A 22,365-nucleotide genomic window follows, 5' to 3' on the forward strand; every position below is an offset into this window, starting at 1 on the left:
CAATCATCCATCTTGTCCATGTTATTAAACAGCAGTTTATTGTACTTAGAAGAGTTGTAAAAATATCAATGAGAGAGAGAAGAAAATAGAAGAGTTTTTTTAAAAACTCAGTCTTTGGCATTTTAATGATAAGTGTTATACATACCTACATGGCACAGGATCCTACTTATCCCTAGATCTGACCATCAGTAATCCATCTCTTTTACTTCTTGGGAAGTTTGTGATGACCTCTGTGTTAGCAATTATTTTCAAATACAGAAGTAATATACTCAAATCTCAAGAGCTACGGCAGAGATTGAATCTGAATAAGGCAGATTGTGACATTTTTCAGTCCCTCTATGAATTAAATTTGAGAACTGGTTGTTTTGTAATAATACTCATATTTACTAACACACTTCATGTTGTTACTGGAGATACAATGGTTCTTAAACATGTCAACAAACCATGATTCGGTGATGCTTGCAAGGAAGCCATCATGGAACAGGAAAGGTTTCTTAGAAGACTTCAATGCCCATCAAATAGCTGAAAACCTTAATTATTCCGAGATGAAATCCATCATACCATGAGAGAAAGCAAGAGTAAAATGTGTCTAAGTCTCACTTTTTTATTAAATCAGTATGGAATATGGTACAGAAATCACTGGCAAATATACAATTAACTTGATCAAATGTTTAAAGAAAACTTAACAAAAATTGGTCACTGCACTATCAGAAATTTCAAACACACGGACTATAATATTCTCCAAAGATCTTCATCAGAGAACTATTCTGAAAACTTCTAGCATATAAAACTGAAAGAAAAGGTCCCATTAAAGATTAAATTTACTAAAGTGGAAGATTACAGTAAACATTTTACTCTTGATGGAACCCATCACACTTCAGTAGGACTAAATAACATCCACTATCACCTTTAGAAACACTGGCTTTCCACCATCATGTTGGGAATCAACACAATGAGATAGTATCCAAACCTGGCAAGGACCATTTAAACCCTTCCAGCTATTGTCTCATAGTAAAAGGAAACCTGTTTTTCCAAAATTATGGAAGAAATGATGAACGGCAGATTCGTCCAACAGCTTGAATCCTAGAATTTCAGTCTTTGAATGTATATACAGACACTTGACAGGTACAATTGAAAATCTTGTCAGAATTTATTTTAATTTTTAAACATTTTTCCAGTAGAAGCTTCCATAAAGAAATATATAGTAACCATTTTCTTTGACTTATAGAATGATTACAACACCACATCTCAGTATAGCATGATGAGAGTCCCCTTCATCCAGCATTAATTTTGATTCGTTGGGTATTAAAAATATTGACATATGTTTAAGAAGACACCTAAGTAGTTCCATGCTGGGTGTGTAATACGGAAATATGGACTGAACATATATATCAAATGGCATCTTCACTAGCCAAGGTTCCACTATGATAACCCTATCTACACCTTGGTGGATAGAACAGATATATTGGTGCTTTGTCCTCGCGACATCTATTGGATTTCATGGGTTGCCTCCCTTAGTATGTAATGCCTGCTAACCAATCGCGTGTGGCATTTATACATTGGCCGAAAGTGGTGGTGACAATTGACCTAGAAAGAATACTTTGGAAGTTTAACATCGAGATTATGACCATGTACCAGAGGGAAGCCATTTCAGGTGTATTTGAGTGAAAGGTATTTTTGCAAACACGGACCGGAACTGGAAAATGCTTATTCACCAGTCCATTCTTGCTGTGTGTTCCCTTTGTCCCGATCAGGAACAGTGTTCAAATTTTAACAACTTAATTTTGGTTGGATGCGGTGGCTTGCCACCACATCCAATGAAATTCACAAACCCGAAGTACAGAAATATCTGCTCGATACGCCAAGGTGTGGATAGGGTTATCGCAATGGAACCGTGCCTAACGAATATGATCAAATTGCAGATCAAGCATGTAGGTTTAAATGGGGATGTAATAATGACCATTACTCGTATCCCTATTCTATCCCAATGCTATTCTAATAATATACTGTTAAAAAGTTTTCACATGAATACGCACGCCAGTACAATATCGCCTGTGAATTTATTGTTATACACTGAAATATGGTAAATGATGTATTCCTCCAAGTGGAAACAATAATGGCTAATAATCCATGAAACGAGAAACAGTTTCCCATAATTTATATGTATTTGGGGAAAACAAAGCAAACCTTGAGACACGAGTTAATATTCTTTTATATTGTCATTTAATCTGTTTTAATTATGCAGATTAGTAATTAACAACAACCTCTAACGATTTCATTCACACTTTCATCTTTTTCTTCTCAAATTCATAGAACAATAGAGTGCATTTCCTGCTGTGTTTCTCAAGTAATAGCAACTTTGTTTTCTACATCTTATCGTTTAAGTTGCTCAATTTTAGCTGCATTTTTTTTTTTTAATTTCTAAACTGATACATTCTGCCTGTTTCTCTTCATTCATTTGTAGCACTGTCTCAAACTCATTCATGGGTTAGGTGTTGAGGTCAACATTCGCTTCCATCTTGCCTCATCTCTCTTCTATAGCGACCGCCCCGGATGCGGGAGGTCGTTTTTTGTCAACCCCGGCCGAGTTATACCAAAGACATAAAAATGGCGCTAACAGCTGCCTCTCTAGCCGCTCATTATTAAGAGGTTTGTGTTAGGACTGGTCGGCTTGGTGTCAGGATTATGTGACTGGGTCGGACATCATGCTACATGTCTGCGGCATGATGCCCCAGTGCTAGACATCACTATAAACTGCCAAACTGCAGACATCGTAGCAATATGACTGAAAAATTGTTAAAGCTACATTAAAAATCCAACACACACACACACACACACACACACACACACACACACTACTAGAGCCCATGCGTCATTGCTATCTCCATATTTGTTCTGAACTTTCATAGTTCTTCAGAATTCCATTATAAAATTTAAACATTTGTTTTCTTATTTGTCTTAACTGTTTGTGTCCATTTTTTAAAGATAATTTCATATCTTTCCTTATCTGTGCCTATTATGTTTCTATTTCCTTTGTGTTTACCTGCATCATACTAGAATTCTTTCCGAAATAACTCGGATTTGGCTTCATGAGAACTGCATCGACTCACACTTCTTCAGAGTGCATAATTTGTTTTACTTGTAGAAGATGCAATACTTCTCCACTGAGGATTAAAATGCTATCAAATTCCAGGTCTGTGAGTACTATATAGTATCTGGAAACATCCGACTGACGTTATCGGAGATTTCGTGATATAAGACATTGAACCATTAGCATTACTTTGTATATTGGTTATATGTTTCATGACCTAATGGTATCCTCACTCCAATCTTATATCACGATTCTCACATGACATTAATACAGGACAAACACGAAGTACTATCTTGTACTTGTATCACTAAATCCCAAATAACGTATTAACCTCTTCTTTCACGCCACCTCAATTTGTGTATCAGACTAATTTTTTCTGATACTATTCAACATAATTGACAATTTTCAAACAAGGCACGTTAACAGAGCTTTAAACAAGCTGTAGAATGTGTTTATAATAAGATTTTGACAAGGTGGTAAGATTTTGACAAGGTGGTAAGACCATACCCATACTATTTTTGATCTGATTATTTAATACTGATTGCAGAATGATCTGAACCATTATCAGGAAGATCATATATTGATTTATTGGTACCCTATTGGATAACGCCCACGTGACGTATATACATGTCCAAAATAAAACCACAACCATTTCATTTATACCATTAAGTCAATAAGAAAACACCAGATCATTATTCATAAACAGCATGAAATAAAAACCATGACTGATAATGGCATTGGTTTCATACACGTCTAACAAAGTTTAAGGTATCCCAAAAACAAAGCTTTTTTTTATATATCTGAAATTGTGGAAAATGTAATCAAACCAGTTAACACAGCATGATTAAACGAGATATTTTGGTTAATGATGGCGAATGACTATTATTATGACTGAATCAAGAACTTATCTAGGTATCAGTATTATCACAGAGAGGTTGAAAGAAAATTTAAATATTTCCCAAACATTTTGTTTATTTTATTAAACCACTGAACAAAGGTTATAAGATATAATAATATGACATTGGTTCAGAATGTGTTCCTATCATACCAGACGTAAGGACAACAGTACAACTTCAATATGAACACGACCAGATTCAAGTTTCATTTTTTGTTATACCTAAACAATTATTGGTATTATATCCTCCCATAATGGCCACAAGGTGGTCATGATCAAGGATGGGATCAGCCGTCATTTTGTGTAATCTGTGTTTTATTCTTCAGGAGTACTTTTAAGGAGCGGTAAAAATGTTGTGTCGCTTTTTATTTCTTACAAGGTAAAGGGATCGGATGATGTACGATCTTTTAATGTCCAAATTAATAACTCCATATTTGTAGATGATACAAAGTCTGTGTAAGAGCTCTGCAATCATCAATGGTGCAGTCTTAAATATTTGGCGATGTCATGAGTGTACATGTATGTAGACCATGTACAATGTCTAAGTTAACTTTGTCTCACCTGAGTAAATAAAAGACATAACCTTGTTACATTAAATACAATTACACGTAATCTAAAAACAAACGTTTCAGATGGCTTGACCAGAGTTGAACATTAATGCAATGTAACGGAGTGATCTTTTTATTAAGGAGAAATGTGTGCGATTGTGTATAGCAGTTATATTAGACATTAGATTTTTATCAGAGTAATCAACTAATTTTTCTTCAAAGGTATAAATAAAGTATCTTTAAATTCTTCCCAAAAAAATTCATTGTCGATTGATAGACAAAATATGAAATTATTCAAAAGCGCCAAGCAACATATTCCTTTATGAGTGCAAGAATTAATTCTTGAAGTATTCAGACGTTTGGTGACTGAGACAAAAACTTTATTATAACTAGATGTTTCAACGTGCACAGAGAAATATATCAATTCGTTCTATGCAAAGGGGTGACGTTATGTAACATATATGGTGACAACGTACAAATTAAACTTATTGGGTAACCTGTCTCTCTGTCTGTCTGTCTGTCTGTCTCTCTCTCTGTCTCTCTCTCTCTCTGTCTCTCTCTCTCTCTCTCTCTCTCTATATATATATATATATGTGTGTGTGTGTGTGTGTGTGTGTGTGTGTGACATGCTGTCTTTCTTGCATCAAATATAAATATTGAAATAACATTCTTTATTTCTACTAGGATTTTTTTTGCGAACACCATTATATCCTAATCCTCAACCTGCCGCGATTCTCTTACGTACAACCTACCGCTCTAAACAAAAATAAACTAAAAACAACAATAAAAAAAACAAAACAAAAACAAAGGACTAGCAGCAAGTCCAATTTTGCATAATGATTTCATTGACTTCGTTTTAAAAATCTGTACGATAGTGACAGAGTGAGAAAGCTTAACAAGGAAATGTGCCTTATCTTCAATTTTAATTTTAATAAACATGTTTCGCTTTGTGCATATAGACATAGACAAAGAAATAAGTACGTCATTTTTGTGTTTATTTTTGTTGCTTTGTATATATAAAAGTGCAAGAATTAATTCTTGAAGTATTCAGACGTTTGGTGACTGAGACAAAAGCTTTATTATAACTAGATGTTTCAACGTGCACAGTGAAATATACTAATTCATTATATGCAAAGGGGTGACATTATGTAACCATATATGTATATATATATATATATATATATATATATATATATATATATATATATATATATATATATATATATATATATATATATATATATATATTTTGTTACGTCCATACGGTCTTAAACTAAGTACCAAAAAAAAATCGAAACCACAAAGTTTTGTAAAATTCAACAAATAATGTATTTCCCTTGAATACAAAGTCAAAATTAAAAAAGAACTGACATTATTGTAAAGTAAATCGAAAATAATCCTAAAAGTTCTATCACAAGACCGAAATAATAGAGTATTCTAAATTAATTCCAGTGGTGTTCCCAATAAATGCAATTTTGGCTACGCTGATGTGCCATGTGCCAGTAGTCTCAAATGTGTTAATATGCCAACAGTCTTAATGTATCACAATGATTTAATCCAGATCTTCTTGAATGAATTCACAATAATACCAAAATAGTGATTAGTCCAAGAAGTATTGATGAGTATTTTGTAATTACAGTGAATAATTCAAATAAATCCTCTCAAATATTAACTGAAACACAATCAAACCGACTCCTCTAAAGACTGATGTTAAAATAGGAATGAATAATTCTGTTTTGTTTTCGCTAATATATAAAAAACCCAATTCACAATATGAGGACCAGGATGAGGGTCAAAAATTTATTTCTAGAACATTATAAATTGTCAACAAGATCAGGGATTACCAAATGAAAAACTAATGCTCTAAAATCAGATACAAGTAAACATGTTCACTTCCAATGGTGACCCCGATTGGCCGAGTGGTCTAAAGCGCTCTCCGTTACGGATCACTGCCATCTCACCTGTCTGCGTGGGTTCGAGTCTCGGATTCAGCTAATGTGGGTATGTGAGAAAGCTTGCCAGTAGCTTATCGTGGGTCGGTGGTTCTTTCAGGGTTTTTCCCGGGTTCTTCCTCCACCATTAATACTGGCCGCCATGTATAGCCTATCGTGTGCTGAAAAATGGCGTTAAACCGTACAACAACAACAAAAACAACAACAACAACAACGATCACGTCCAGTGATTACGAGCCTTAAAACATCACCTAAAATCATAGAGAAATATTGGCTATGTAATATGCTTTTTGTCAGGTAGTCCCTAAACTCAATTACTGGTCAAGGTCAATCACACAATATAGATTGGCGTAACATATAATCATGGAGAACAACATACAATACTATATATATATATATATATATATATATATATATATATATATATATATATATATATATATATATATAAAGGTAATTTTAAGTTCCGAGTTATGCAAAATCTTCCTTCGAATGCTAGCATTACTAGCACTGCTGAATATATATTTAAGCTCCATTGTTTAAATCTGAATCAGTAAGGATAATACAAAATAATTTCATTCGAACATTGAACAAAAATAAAAGAAATAAGCGAGACAGATTCCATAGAACGAACAGTTCCAATTTTGCAATAATAAACTCGCATACCTAAAATACATGCCACAAAATGGTACGTTCATGATACATTGGGGAAATTCACTAAATACTTTCGACATAAGATAGAATTAGTAAGAGCAATACTAATCTATCATGACAGGAGAGTCCTTTTTGTTCAAAAACAAAGAATAACAAGTATACAAGAGACCAAAGTGAGTAGGAGATCGCTTACCTGAATCTGTTCAATAGTTTAATGTATGATCAATTGCCAAGAAATTAGGGTCAGGCCTTGGCCCATTCCGACGCAATTATTTTCTGAGAAATAGTCATTCGAAGAAAGGGGTCGGAGAGATGTTGGATATTTTTTGTAATGTTGTACATATAAAATTATATTGGTATTTGCACAAACTAGAAAACTCTCTGTGCTGCGGTGTTTCGTTCAGATTTTGTCAAACTATGTTCAGCGTTTTTGACAAATTATTTAAAATATTGTTCTAGTTTTAGTAAAGGCGGCCGTATATGAAAACAAACACTCACCACTTGTATAAATAGGAATACCCGTTGTGCCATAATGCTTTCTGCCAACTGTGAACAGTTTATAATAATATATATTGAAGGAAGACATAATCATGCCACAAGCTCAGCAAATTTTACAGCAAGCTAGCCAATAATACATTTAATAAATAACTTACACTTCGCAAAATAAATATATTTGCTTGTTCTGTCTAAAGGAGAAAAACTTTTACAAACATTCAACAAGAAAAACAATTACATGCAACTGTACCTTTAAACACTTACTAAATTGTGTAGGATATGTGTGTAGATTTTGAAGTACAAATAGAATACATTCAAAAGATTGGCTTGAAATCTAAACTGAAAGTGGCAAAATGTCAAAGAAGGAAAAAAATATTCCCATAAACACAAGAGAACAATCATTTATTTTTGCCAGAAGGGGGAATTTGGAGGGTCCTTTTAGTTTTGCTTTTAAATATTAGACCAATAAAAGTATTAACTATACTTGCTGTAAATTGTCTTTTCCTGAATACCTTTTGCTTCAGGGTTTTACAAAGTTTATAGGAGCCTACTAGCTCAGTTTGTCCAGAGTAAGTGGACTGGAAAATGTAACTTGCACATGATATATTCTTAGCTTCCCTCAAAATATGACAACATAATATCACAACTGAATTTTAAAAACTAAGGCCACAGACTGAGATGCTTTAATGAGATTGCGTAATATGCATTACATATATAAAGAACTTTTTGTTTTCCTTTATATATGCTTGTACCTTAAAGTGCTTTCTTTACTTTTAAAAAGGTGTTAGGAGGATTGGACGTATTTGAATTTTTGTGTTATTTCGAAACAACTCCATGCAAACATTGAATGAATAATACATGCCAGGTCACTATTTGAAAAGAAAACAATTTACGTCAATAATCTGATATTGTCTGAGTCTCAACGAAGTGTTTGGTTACTTATTTTCAGTTTAAAATTAGCACAACAGTATCATGCTATGATCAACTGCAAACGATCTAATTTGCAGAAGCGAGGCCCTGCCAGTGGTTTTGGGTAACGAAGGAACTTAAGGTAATGTTTCGTGAAACAAGGGAATCCGCATGAGCATTGTTAGGGAGCATGGTAAATTATCGGAATCCTTTTAGTTCGGTTAGATTTATTTAAAGAGGAAGGATCAAATTTCTAAATTGCCAATCATGAAGCTAAAACTTAAATTTTGTGCACATTTTGCACAGCTCACTGCGAAATTGGATTTTGAAGACGCATTGAAGAGTCACTGTTGTCTGTTGAATGTTCCGCCACATGAAGCAGCAAAACTATCTATCTGTTACATCAGTCACTGGCTTTTACGTTTACTGTTGTTTTTCAGTAACGCTACGATCTTGGATTTCATCAAATGTTAAACTGCGTCAGCAAGAAAAAATAGGTCAGAAAGAGTCCTGTCAGCTGGAAAAAAAATAAATCTGTGACAACAATATGGCAAGAGAATTACATAACGTTGAAAACGACTGATTAATGACAATATATTGCTCTTACTACAAGACATGTTTGGCTACTATCGTCTTATAGTGACATTACGTATAATAGACAGATTAAAAGCTGGTATTTACTTGAATAAGCATACTAGCTTTCTAGTTTTGTAGTGTCCGTAAATAATGTTTCTGAGTCTTATTAAGCAATTCTAAATAGATTCGAGAAAGCGGAAATCGATATGTGAACTAAACATCAACAGCAAATCCAATGATTTTATAAATTATTCATTCCGCGCCCCACTCCTACCCATCCAAAAACCCATTCTCCATCCTCGCCCTTAGGGGGTGGAATGCTGTGCACATCTATATACTTCCCCAAATCATTTCCTATGGTTGGTGTCTAAATCGGACATTGTCTAAGAGAAGTTGTTCGATATGTACGCACACACTAACATATACACGCTTGTAATTACGGGCATGATCACCTATCTTCCAAGTCATCTTCTAAATGATTGGGAATGAAGCAGCAGTAAAAGTCAAGTCGATAAATGCTAAATGTTCTAGTGCAAACTCGCCGACTTTTATTAAAATCAAAAATGGATAGGTCCTGTAACAAAATGCAGATATGCCGATTACCAAAGGAATGAACTTATTTGTTCTGGTAAGGTATGACGGTAGACTGACTTACCGTGAGCAAGAGCTCTTTTGTGATGGTTATGAGGGTTAGAACGGTAAACCCAGTGTTTTGTCCCGTCAGCTTCGCAAGGAACAAGTTCAACTGAAATGACAGAAAAAGCTGCCATTTTACACAGAACATTAATATATATATCACGATTTTATTGTGAATTGTGTATTTTTTTTTCTTCTATAAAAGAAACACACGAGATCTCGCTTAATTCAATATTATTTAAAACTATAACAAGCAAATTTATATTTTGCCGGAGGCCCAAATAATGGACGGATGTCTTTGCTGATCGAAACAGATCCAGCATCGTTTAAAGATGGTCATGCACAATAAAAAGACATTTTTCTTTGGTCAACGGATCGAGGAATTAGCCAGTTTCCAGCATGGAGTCTGTATTCGCTTATAAGGCGGATATAACTACAAGCACCATATACCCATTTCTGCCTTTGTATAATGCGCTGGCAGATCGTGATTAATATTATTGTTTTAATAATTAGTCCTAAAAACTGCATATACCCAGATCTGCCACTGCATTATGTAAGGATAGAGCTAGATATACGCAGTTTGTAATTTGATCCAACATATAAGCGAATGCAGAAGGTATGTCTAACGACATCTACTCGAAGACTTAAAAAAGCAATCAACCATATAAACAACAGACAAACAAGAATAACTTGGAAAGGATACAGAGTTCGCAATTACGTTACCACCCTTGGCCATACACCATAAGAAACCAGAAGATCAGCAAACATCCGAGAAGTACGTTTTTTTTAAAAATATTACTACTAAATAGTTTAAAAAGGAATATTCTGTTGTATGAGAAACCTTTCCCCGCCTAAGCGAATAAAGTTCCTCTCATAATTTAGTTATGATATGACTGATTGACAGCAATGATATATCCAATCAAACTGCATAGTGATGGACCAGAGGAGGAGCGTACAATATCCAAGGAAAAAATTCTAAGAAAAATCAAATGTTAACATAACCAAAGGCATATGCGCATGGAATTATGTCGGTAAGAGCTTAACTCGTTATAACCTGTCCAAGAGTAAGTGGATACCAAAAGTGCTAACAAAAAGATGAACCATACGTAGACAGTTTCGATGAGTTTGTAATGATGCGAGTTAGATGGGATTTAATTCATAATCGTGTTCCTATCAAGATATTATCCAATTATTGGAATCAACCTTTTGGAGCACCCTTGGAAGGAAAAGAAAAAAGAATTGTCACTTTTCTAGGACAAGACAAATATTTCGGCTGATTTGAACAATTATTTCAGCAATAGACGAGTTTTCTTTGTAATGGTAGCCTGGCAGTAAAAATGCACATTCATACTTCGAAATATTTTTCTCATTTCTTGACATAACAAAAACTGTTTAAACACAGTTCCTTTGTATTTACTTTAGGATCCCGAAGAAAACGGGGTGTGAAATGAAACCATTGTGGTTCATCAATCAAAAGTTATAGCCTAATACAGAGTTCAAGGAACATAATTTAGACCTTGTATTTTAAAGAACGTATTCGGTTACATACAATTAGATGTATATCGATTATGAGAGAGAGAGAGAGAGAGAGAGAGAGAGAGAGATTTAGTGCATACCTGTGCTTGCTTATCTGGTGTGATCTCATTTGTTGCAGTTTTCAAAAGAGCGTCCAAAGGACCCTGGGTCTACACAATATATATATATATATATATATATATATATATATATATATATATATATATATATATATATATATATATATATATATATATATATATATATATATATATATATATATATATATATATATATATATATATATCTGTATGTTTGAAACACGTGCTTTAAATTCCGCACCAATGAGTCATGTTTCAGAAATGAATGTTCCAAACTCAAGACTGTTAAAGGACTGAAATTACATCAATAAAACAATGTCTTTAATTTTTTCAGTTACAACTAGGATAAGCTCTCAAAAGATTCTTTTGACACTAAAATCTAACTTTCGTTCTCAACCAATCCTGACCAGCTAAACTCATATATACCCTTATGCCAACACCCCAGAGACAGACGACACTCCAAAGGAGCTATTGGCATGGTCTCTCGAGATTGATCCGCCAATGATGATGTGATCTTGGATCGTTTTACTTCTCTGTGCCAAAATGTGAATATTTATTGTTCAACAAGTGTCGATTTTTGTGTGCGTTTGTTTCTGCGTATGTATTTCCGTGTCCCCAGAGGAAAACGTTGCCGTACGTCGAAAGTACGATATATATTTAGAAGATCCTGCTCGAAATTGACACTGAGAACATTATGTTGGATAAGTTCTTCACACCATAGAGCCGATGTATCTTCTCCGCAATTACAAAACCTTGAGTGCTTTATAATCTGTTCCATAAATTATTTCATTATAATTAAAAATCCTATCACTATTATTTTCTGATAAGACTTCTCATGCTGCTGGGTTCTATTGGTTTCATCGCCAGAAGCTGTCTTTAGTTTAACACTACCTGTATATCTTACCTGTTGTACAAGAACCCACAGGCTCGAGTTTAAACCAAACGCAAATCCGGAGTTTAAAGTATTTACTAATACTCAAGAATGCATAACATAAGGCACCACTTATAAGTGAATTTCGTCCCTGTATTTATTTTTGTTCGTCCACCTGTCCATCTGTCTTCCCCTCCTTTCCTTTATTCCTGACATCGTTATGATGGTTTGAGAATGGAAATTATTAGAGAAAAATAATATGCATTTACAGGAAGTAAAATCATTCTACTTCATTTTAGCAACGTATATAATAAACCAAGTTTAGTCTACTTTAGCGCATATTTATTTATGTGCAACGGTTTTATAATATACTCTTAAATTTTAGAAAGTTATTCGTGCTATTAAAAGGTTCTTGCAAAAAACGAAACAGCATAAACATATTTTGATTTTATTGATGTATTAAGTTCTTCCATCTCATTTAACTGAACGAAGCGTCAGGGAATTTGGAATAAATCGCATAAAAAGTATTCGTTTTCTAAATTATCACTCCTAGAAGCTTAAAAGACACAGAAAGCATATTGAAGAACAGTCCCTGATTCATGCGCACTCAGATGAAATACACATATTACCCAGGGCTTTCTAAGAATGAACTTGTCTTTGAGAAAAGTAGTACTCACCGTTTCGTGTAGGCTAGCGGAGAAGAATGACGTCACTGCTACGTACCCCAAGCCAGAAAGAAGCCAAAACGTGAACATAATATTGAAAAAGATGTCCCCACCAAAATGTATGAGAGCGTACAGAATCAAACATGTACCGGATATTGTAACGGCGTACCAATTTGCATTTAGAACGTTAAAATCTTTGTCTAAAATCTCGATACAGCGGCAAAGATCCAAATGGACTTTTCGGAAATCTTGTATCCTGTCTGTTAGTCTATCTTTACTGAGACACACCTCCAATTCCATTGCGTCGCAGAGAGCTAAGAATCCGTATTTGATTGCCAAATTGAGGATGAGGACATATGCTGCAGGTAGAATCCAAACACCACTGAAGTAGATATGAAAAATAAGTGCTGCAATTTTCACGGATGTCGTTGCAGGGAAAGGTGACGTAAAAGCCAGTCCCATTGCTTCCTTTCCGTCTCCGAAAGGGTTAAATAACAAAATAGCACCGCCCACTATATTAAAACCAATAAGAAACCAGGATGATATGAAAGTTATCAAGAATACTCTTCTCAGCTTTTTACTGTTGTACTCGATTTTGAGATCGCTAAAGTTCGCCACCATCTCCTCCCAATGTCTATAGAAGACACGCGAATGTCCATAACGGTAGTGACTGAATTTTAAACAGATAATTCCGTTGACTGTACACAGAAAGAACCAAAGAAGGACAACAATTTCAAATATGAAAACTACCGTCGACGCACCTCCTATGGATAAACAAATAATTATCCGCAGAAGTCCACAACAGAGGAGGAGCGTTACAATTACATTGTAAATTAGTGTGGAGGACATGGAGGCACATGTACGTGCTCTTGTTGATGTTTCTTCTGTGTTACCATCTGCAGACTCGCGAATCTCTGTCCTCTTATCCCGATGGTAAATGCCAAAGACGACCATACCCCATATTATAGGTTTCATTATATCGCAAATCGAGGGTTGGTCCAAGGTTCCATTGCTTAATTGTAGGGTAAATGCGTTTTTGATTTCCTGTGGCTGTATCTTTCGTACCTTATTCTTTGTAACTCTTCTCATATCCTTGGACATCTCTTACTCTCCTGATTTTACCTGTTTTGTGAAATAAATTACAGATGAAAAATTATCCTAGGCTAAGGAAAATAGTTAATAAAGAAATATGTGATTTAATTTTTTTCACTCACTCTAATGAAATAAAACAGTGTTGGTACATACCTGTGAAACAGTACTGATTAATATTGTATAATACCTATCCGGAAATAAGATAGCATTATTAGGACAGAATTTTGTAGTAAAAATAATAAGATTGAAACTGTCTCTAAATTGTATTAAAAGCAATTTTTGACTAAATTATATGAAACGTAATTTTTTATTAAATTATATTGAAGGTAGTTTTCTATTAAAATATATTGAGATTAAATCCATTTATTTCGGTATTACAATTATATACTATTTAATAAAGATTGCGCCCTTATGAGCAAAACGGCAAAACCCTCTTGTACATACATTTCCCTTGTATCATAAGTCACTTGCTAAGTTGTGTAAGTTACTGCATAGTGGAAGCTTAAAGTTCCTGACTAAACTATAAGCTCCACGCGCTGACGCGGTATAATTGTCTGTCTAATGACGTACATAGACCCAGACGATAGTCTGTAAGAAACTATGAAGCCTCACTTTGAGATTCTGGCGTACACAAGAACTAGACGCATGTCAAAGAGACTTCTGTCTTTACAGGTAAGATTATTGTCTATACAATTTTTATATAGTTTAAGGATTTTTAGTGTTAAGATGTTAATCTAACATCAGTACGTTGCAACATTATATTATTTTATTATTTCTTTACTATTCTTTAATATAATGTATTGGAAAGTTTAATTGTTTGAAGAACTTATATTTACTTGTAATTATATTATTGATTATAGTAAAAAACGACTTTCGTTACCAACTTCATACGCAGTAGTAGTTAATTTAGGAATAAAATACTCTTTAAATAATAGAGTTTAATATGTTGACATTCTAGATTAAATTAAATAAAATATATTTCAATTACGATATTAGTCTGAAATATTGAAATTTAGATTCTTTAGCTATCGTGAATTTATTCGATGTTTAATTATCTGCATTTTATTTCAAAAGGCAGAAATTATACAAATGTATGATGTTGGTAAGTGAAGGAATATCGTAGTTTTATATGTATCTCTCTCTGTAATTTAAGGTTATGTAGATTGATATTGGAATGTAATTTTATATGATGAGTATTTCATTAACAGTTCCTTCGTCAGAAATTCAAAAAGACTTCTGTCTTTAAGCATCACGTACCTCCGCTTGCCAAATTCCCCCAGATGTAGCCATATCTTCGTTGTCATAGTGACATCTCTTTCCAGAGAGTTGAACTTCGTCTTCCTTTTTCTCTCTGTCTCTCTCTCTGTCTCTGTCTCTCTCTCTCTCTCTCTCTCTCTCTCCATGGATACATCTTGACTAAGAGTTTATGAGACAAAGTCTCGTAAAATCATTATGTCAATTTCAAGACTCACGATATTAATTGAATTGAAAAATGGGAACCAGTCTGGAAATGGTGAAGATAAAATAGAGTATATATGGGTTTGGCTGTCCAGGATTGGTTGATAATTAAAGAAAAGATAGATTTTTAGTAAGTAGCTTATCCTAGTTGTAAGTGGAAAAAAAGAGACATCGTTTCATTGGTGGAATTTCAGTCCTTTGACAGTCTTGAATTTGGAAGACTCATTATTTTTGTCTTCGTTGTAACTGGAAAAAAGGAGACAGTGTTATTGGTGGAATTTCAGTCCTTTAACAGTCTTGAATTTGGAAGACTCATTACTAAAGTTAGCACATGGCTCTTTGGTGCGGAATTGAAAGCACAAACACATGCAAGTCCAGAAAATGTCGCGGTTCATATCCTTTTCTTTACACAGCAGTTTTCATCCAGGATACATCTATACTGATAAATATATGTTTGATCACGACCACTCAGAAATTAAAACTTACTGAAATTTTAATATCACGGTGTTTGCATAGGTTTACTATGATAAATGAATTAGTACCGTGAGTCCTTCATGAGTTGTGTGTAAATGTATTTCTGTGCAACTTCTGGTACATCGTTTTATCTACAAGTTTTGTAATTTTTATTCATGGCTATAAATTGTAGTGATTATCTATAGCTAAATTTCATACGTGCGTATGTCCTATTTTAAGATATAAAAGAACGTAAAATTGCATAGGATCTATAAATAAATACCTACGCATGTGTTGACAGTTACTAAAAATACAATTATTAGTAAATATGTTGACAAGATTCTGTCTTTATTCCAAATGGACAAACACGTCAGGTGGTATTTAGAAAAATTAAGTTAACTCCTATTGGTTGTTAGGTCACATAAGTAGGCAGTTTGAAATATTAGACTGAGTAGTAAGATCTGTCACGTGGAGTATATTGCGACATATAGTCATAGTATACTCATGAATGTGTATTTATAAGGAGAGCACTGAGCAATCATATTTCATTCCTGCTTAGGATACATTCTTATATTTCTTGTGTTCCTTTTGCAACATCAAGTCTGCATGCTATGTTGAACTTACATTTTATTTGAGAGGAAAAACCATTTGTTTGGATTGTTCAGTGGAAATAGAAAGTGGTCATTGGAATATACTATTATTATGGAACTATTGTGAATTATTCAAGTGAGTTCTGGACAACGCCATTTTGACAACGTCACGATTCCTGACGAACCATTACATTTCCGATTCTGACATTTATACGGAAGTTTTAATTCTTTTGGACTTTAATACATTTTTCAGAATTTTTTTGACTAACTTCATTGTTACCCTAAGTTCCTCTAACACTATCATTTATAACTTTGATAATTAAATTATTTGTTACGTTTCTTTAAAACTTGTTGAATTTACTTCTTTCTCCTTCTAAGCTTATGACCATGACACATGCAAGTGAACTACAAGTCAGTAAAATGAAAACCAAGTTTAATTCTGGTACTCTTAAGTCATATCGTACGAACACGTTCACCTGACTCGGAAGTAAATACGTATGTGATTTTGTATTTATAACTTGCACGAGTTTAACTCTTTCCAATTATTTTAAGTTTTCAGATTGATTATAATTTAAAGCACAATACGATTTTAAAAAATTACTTTTAACATCTTCATTATTTAGATGCGACGCTAGAACTGTCAAAGTAATCACTAGCAAGTAATCAGTGGCGTCACTGGGAGGGGGTGCGGACCGCACCGGGTGACACCATCAGATGGGGTGACATCAAAATGACGGTCTATACAAGTTTTGAATTTTTGTGCAGGAAGGAGGTCCAGGGGGGTGCCACTATGAGTTACCGCACTGGATGACACCAACCTTAGTGACGCCACTGCAAGCAATACGAATGGATTAGCTGTATCAAACGTATATCACTATCAAGTAACACGAATGTGTGTGTGTGTGATTTGGATTTTTAACCTAGCTTTAACAATTTTTCAGTCATATCGCTATGATGCCTGCAGTGTGGCAGTTTATAGTGATGTTTAGCACTGGGGCATCATGCCGCAGACATGTAGCGTTATGTCCCACCCATTCACATTATCCTGACACCAGGCCGACCAGTCCAAACACTAACCTCGTAATGCTGAGCGCCAAGCAAGGAAGCTGTTAGCACCATTTGTATAAGTCTTTGGCATGACTCGGCCGGGGATCGAACCCACGACCTCCCGCATCCGAGGCGGACGCTATAACTACTAGGCTACCGGAGCGGTAACACGAATGGATTATCTGTATCAAACGTATATCACTATCAAGTAACACAAATGGGTTATCTTTATCAAATTATATCACTATCAAGTAACACGAATGGATTATCTGTATCAAACGTATATCACTATCAAGTAACACGAATGGGTTATCTTTATCAAATTATATCACTATCAAGTAACACGAATGGGTTATCTGTATCAAACGTACATCACTATCAAGTAACACAAATGGATTATCTGTATAAAGCGTATATCACTATCAAGTAACACGAATGGGTTATCTTTATCAAATTATATCACTATCAAGTAACACGAATGGGTTATCTGTATCAAACGTACATCACTATCAAGTAACACAAATGGATTATCTGTATAAAGCGTATATCACTATCAAGTAACACGAATGGGTTATCTTTATCAAATTATATCACTATCAAGTAACACGAATGGGTTATCTGTATCAAACGTACATCACTATCAAGTAACACTAATGGATTATCTGTATAAAGCGTATATCACTATCAAATAACACGAATGGGTTATCTTGATCAAACGTATATCACTATCAAGTAACACGAATGGGTTATCTTGATCAAACGTATATCACTATCAAGTAATACGAATGGGTTATCTTGATCAAACGTATATCACTATCAAGTAATACGAATGGGTTATCTTGATCAAACGTATATCACTATCAAGTAACACGAATGGGTTATCTTTATCAAATTATATCAAGTGGGTATTTAATAACCCGTTAAAGCAAAGTACGTAATAGCTATATGTGTCAATCTATCCATCCAAAGGAGCATTTATCTCTGTACCCATTTATGTGTTGAACGTAGATGTAATTGTAGTTCAGTTTTGAAATTGCTCAGTTAACCTTCAACAGTTTCTGCGAAGCTGTGCATTCTAAGCGAAGTTGTCAAAAACAAGCGTGCAGTTGTTTCTGTAGTACACAATTCTATGTGATAAAAATGTTTAACATGATTTTAAGCCAGCACATGCGAAAAGTGACTCATAAATTTTAACGACTTAATGAGTCAATCAGTGACGTACCTATTTACTTACATGCTAACTGAATATTATTGAATTGAAGATTACATATTTATCCACTTGCTGACTGATTGAATTAATTCAACTGAAAATTTACTGACTTTATTTCCAAGAAACTACTTAGATATTTACTTCCCTCCTTTCTTCCTTCCTTCCTTATTAAGTATTTCCATCTGGTCATATACTTGTTTTTTCAGTCTTTGTCTATTTTTATTCGTACTTCAACTATCTAACCTACCTAACAGTAATTTTGGGCCATTTATAGCAATATTTCTGAATAGTTGGCCACACATTGCAACAGTATTCTCTTTTAAAACCCACTTTGTGTTAAAATCTTAAACGTTCGACCGGCAATTAAAATGACTCAGTGACAAAGAAAAAACTCTGGTTCAAGTTGATCTAATAAAGAAAAAGTTATTAAAATCACGTTCGATTCAATCGACTGCAGACTGCAAAAGGTAAGGTACATGTAATTCTCCTGCGTTACTTACATGTAGGCTACAAATTGCACAGAGTTTATAAGAAAATTATTTTAATTTGGTATTTTTAAAAGTTAGATTAAAAGATAAACAAAACATCGACATCAATACAAGATACACGTAAATGTAGAATGCCGAGAGAGAGAGAGAGAGAGAGAGAGAGAGAGAGAGAGAGAGAGAGAGAGAGAGATGAAACCGAAGTGTAACGGTTCTCGGATAACCCAGACTTCCATAGAATGCATTAAAAGATATCCTCTTTTAAGCAAGCCAGTCAGAGTTAAAGAGGTCTGTTCCAAAATGTTTTTCCAAATTGTTCTTAAAGAATGATAGATAAATATATTTTAGACATGAAACAAACATTTAGCACAATTGTAGCAAAACTGTTATTGATACACCTGAGGTAATTTAAATACATACCCTTCACAAAGACTTTGAAAACGTTGATTGTGAAACAGAATTTGTCAGGAAATAGCGCGCATAGTCACCTCTGAATACAGTTCGAAGATACTCGATGTTCCAGAATATTTCGATTACTTAGTTAATGGGTGACATTGTTTGTCATTAGTTTTCCTGCTATTATTTGTATTCGGAGTGACTACTTTATAGAGACACAGCATTCTCGAATAGAAACAGGCCGCTTGAGAACGCTGATCAATATTCTACCATTACCTTACTTTACGCTTTATGATCAACATTCCTGAACGTTGGAAGATGATCTTCAGCACTCGATTTGTTTTTGAATGGTGTTGCTGCTGTTCAAAGATATTATTTGCATTGGAGTTGATTACTTTAGAGCGAAACAGTGCTCTTGATTAGAAACATCTCGCTTTTAGGTCACCGATCATTGTTGTACCATTGTGTTGATTTACGCGAACCAAACCCTTATTTCCCAGATCACTGGTCCCAACTGCATATAACAAACCAACGAAGATCATTTTGATAGTTTGTAAAAATAGTATTATATGTTATATTATTAAAATCACACATCTTCATAAATAAGCGATACATTGGTAGCGTATTGACTGAAACACAGTTTAATCCATAAGTTGAAAAGAATGCATTTAGCCGGTTTACGTGTAACGAAATTATGATTATGTTTTGGAATATTTCGTCCACGCATTATTTCAATCACCACCCACCTCACTCCTTCTCGCCCCATCCCCGTTAAAAGCAGCCAAACGCCATACAAGGGAACCTTACATCTAAATAAAAGGTGATGCAATATTTAAGATTAGCAGAGAGTTGACATCATGCCGTGGCAGTACAGTTGCTAACCAATTTCCTAATATATATATATATATATATATATATATATATATATATATATATATATATATATATATATATATATATATATATATATATATATATATATATATATATATATATATATATATATATATATATATATATAAAGCATACAACATTTACCAATTTTATTATCATTCCAGCCGGTGTACGTGTCAATGTATTTTAACATTTTTTTTTATATATCATGGGATTAAAATAGTAAAATATTGGCTAAGAATTTCTATATTGGCTAGTTGATGGACCAAACGAAAAAACAATTATTCATTTTCGACTAAATTTGAATTTGAATTTAGGCAGACAAATTCTTTAATTTCTGTGTCCTAACCTTTCATATTCAATTGCATAAGTATGAGACATAAAATGTAATGTGATGTGATGTGATTTTGATTTTTAACGTAGCTTTAACAATTTTTCAGTCATATCGCTACGATGTCTGCAATGTGGCAGTTTATAGTGATGTCTAGCACTGGATCATCATGCCGCAGACATGTAGCATGATGTCCGACCCAGTCACATTATCCTGACACCAGGCCGACCAGTCCTAACACTAACCTCTTAATGCTGAGCGCCAAGCGAGGCAGCTGTTAGTACCATTTTTGTAAGTATCTGGTATGACTCGGCCGGGGGTCGATCCCACGACCTCCCGCATCCGAGGCGGACGCTCTGACCACTAGGTTACCGGAGCGGTCCATAAAATGTATATAAGTATATTACATTTATGTTATGTCTTTGACTTTGGAAGGATTCAGCCCATGTTCGCCATATGTCTACATTTAGCATTGGTGATTTTTATAATTAAAATAATTTCAATAACTTTCATTTGAATATTTTTATGGGCATTATTTGGAAGCCTCGTATCCACAACGATACGTAAGTATCGGCAAATCAATATAACTGTTACTCTATTATGATGATTACATTATCAAATTAATTTATATGGTGGTTGAATTGCTTTCGTAGACTGGTTTGCAACTATCATTTTTGCAACATTACAATTCTAATGATAACACAAGGTAACATTCATCTATAAATAATAAAGATTCAAAATCATACAAGAATACCAATTTGACATTGGGGTCAACATTTAAAGCAACAGGACCTTTGTTTTGATTGTATTTATCCCTATTGCCCATTTGTCACAATATCTGTTTCACATATGAATGAAACAGTGAAATTGTAAACGAAACAGTATAATCAATGAATGATAAAAGGAAACTATTATAGTTTCATACCACACACCACAGGAAGCTTGTACTCCACTATCGATCGAAACGAATGCAAACAAATGCACAAACCTTCTCATTTCGTTCATTGATTTCTAATTTCTAATTCGATAGCCACGAAGCGGTCTCTACCATTGTCATATTCTTTGAGCAAACTTCACAAATTTCGGTGTTTTCTCAAAACCGATCACTTCTATCGTGGCATTATGGGATTGCGGTCTGCATGCAAGATTTACTTGCTTCCGAAATTGAAGAACTTGACAACATATCAATCTGTACGCCTCAGAAACTAAAGATTTGACAACGGACATTCTCCAAAAGGCATAAGTAATATGACATTTTGCAAAAAAAAGCCCCCACATTTTTACGAAGAATTTTACTTAGTTTGAACTATAATCAAAGCATATATTAGAATGAACTTAACAAGTCATGAAAATAAACAAGTGGGGCCAAGTGTTTATAACTATTTTGTTACTCTTTACATACCGACGTGTTCTCAGAGCTGGTCAAAGGACATTCTCCCATTTACATTTGAGGATAATTGCCTCTCTCATTCTTTATATTGGTTATTGATTAGTCAGTTTA

General features: G+C 34.1%; 1 protein-coding gene across 1 annotated transcript in view; it reads right to left on the minus strand.

Annotated features, from left to right (window-relative positions):
* Positions 1 to 6,847: 6,847 nt before the first annotated feature.
* Positions 6,848 to 22,365, minus strand: part of LOC149800659 (uncharacterized) — a 39,046-nt gene continuing 23,528 nt past the window's right edge. The window contains exons 2-5 of the mRNA XM_089954213.1: positions 12,921 to 14,030; positions 11,373 to 11,441; positions 9,776 to 9,865; positions 6,848 to 9,061 (exon numbers count right to left, since the gene is read on the minus strand). Coding sequence (XP_089810339.1) covers positions 9,008 to 9,061; positions 9,776 to 9,865; positions 11,373 to 11,441; positions 12,921 to 14,009 — 1,302 coding nt within the window. The 5' untranslated portion in view covers positions 14,010 to 14,030 and the 3' untranslated portion in view covers positions 6,848 to 9,007. The remainder of the gene's footprint in view (positions 9,062 to 9,775; positions 9,866 to 11,372; positions 11,442 to 12,920; positions 14,031 to 22,365) is intronic.

The sequence above is a fragment of the Sinohyriopsis cumingii genome, chromosome 4 (genome assembly GCF_028554795.1).
Source record: "Sinohyriopsis cumingii isolate HCF-2022 chromosome 4, ASM2855479v2, whole genome shotgun sequence".
Classification (NCBI taxonomy): domain Eukaryota; kingdom Metazoa; phylum Mollusca; class Bivalvia; order Unionida; family Unionidae; genus Sinohyriopsis; species Sinohyriopsis cumingii.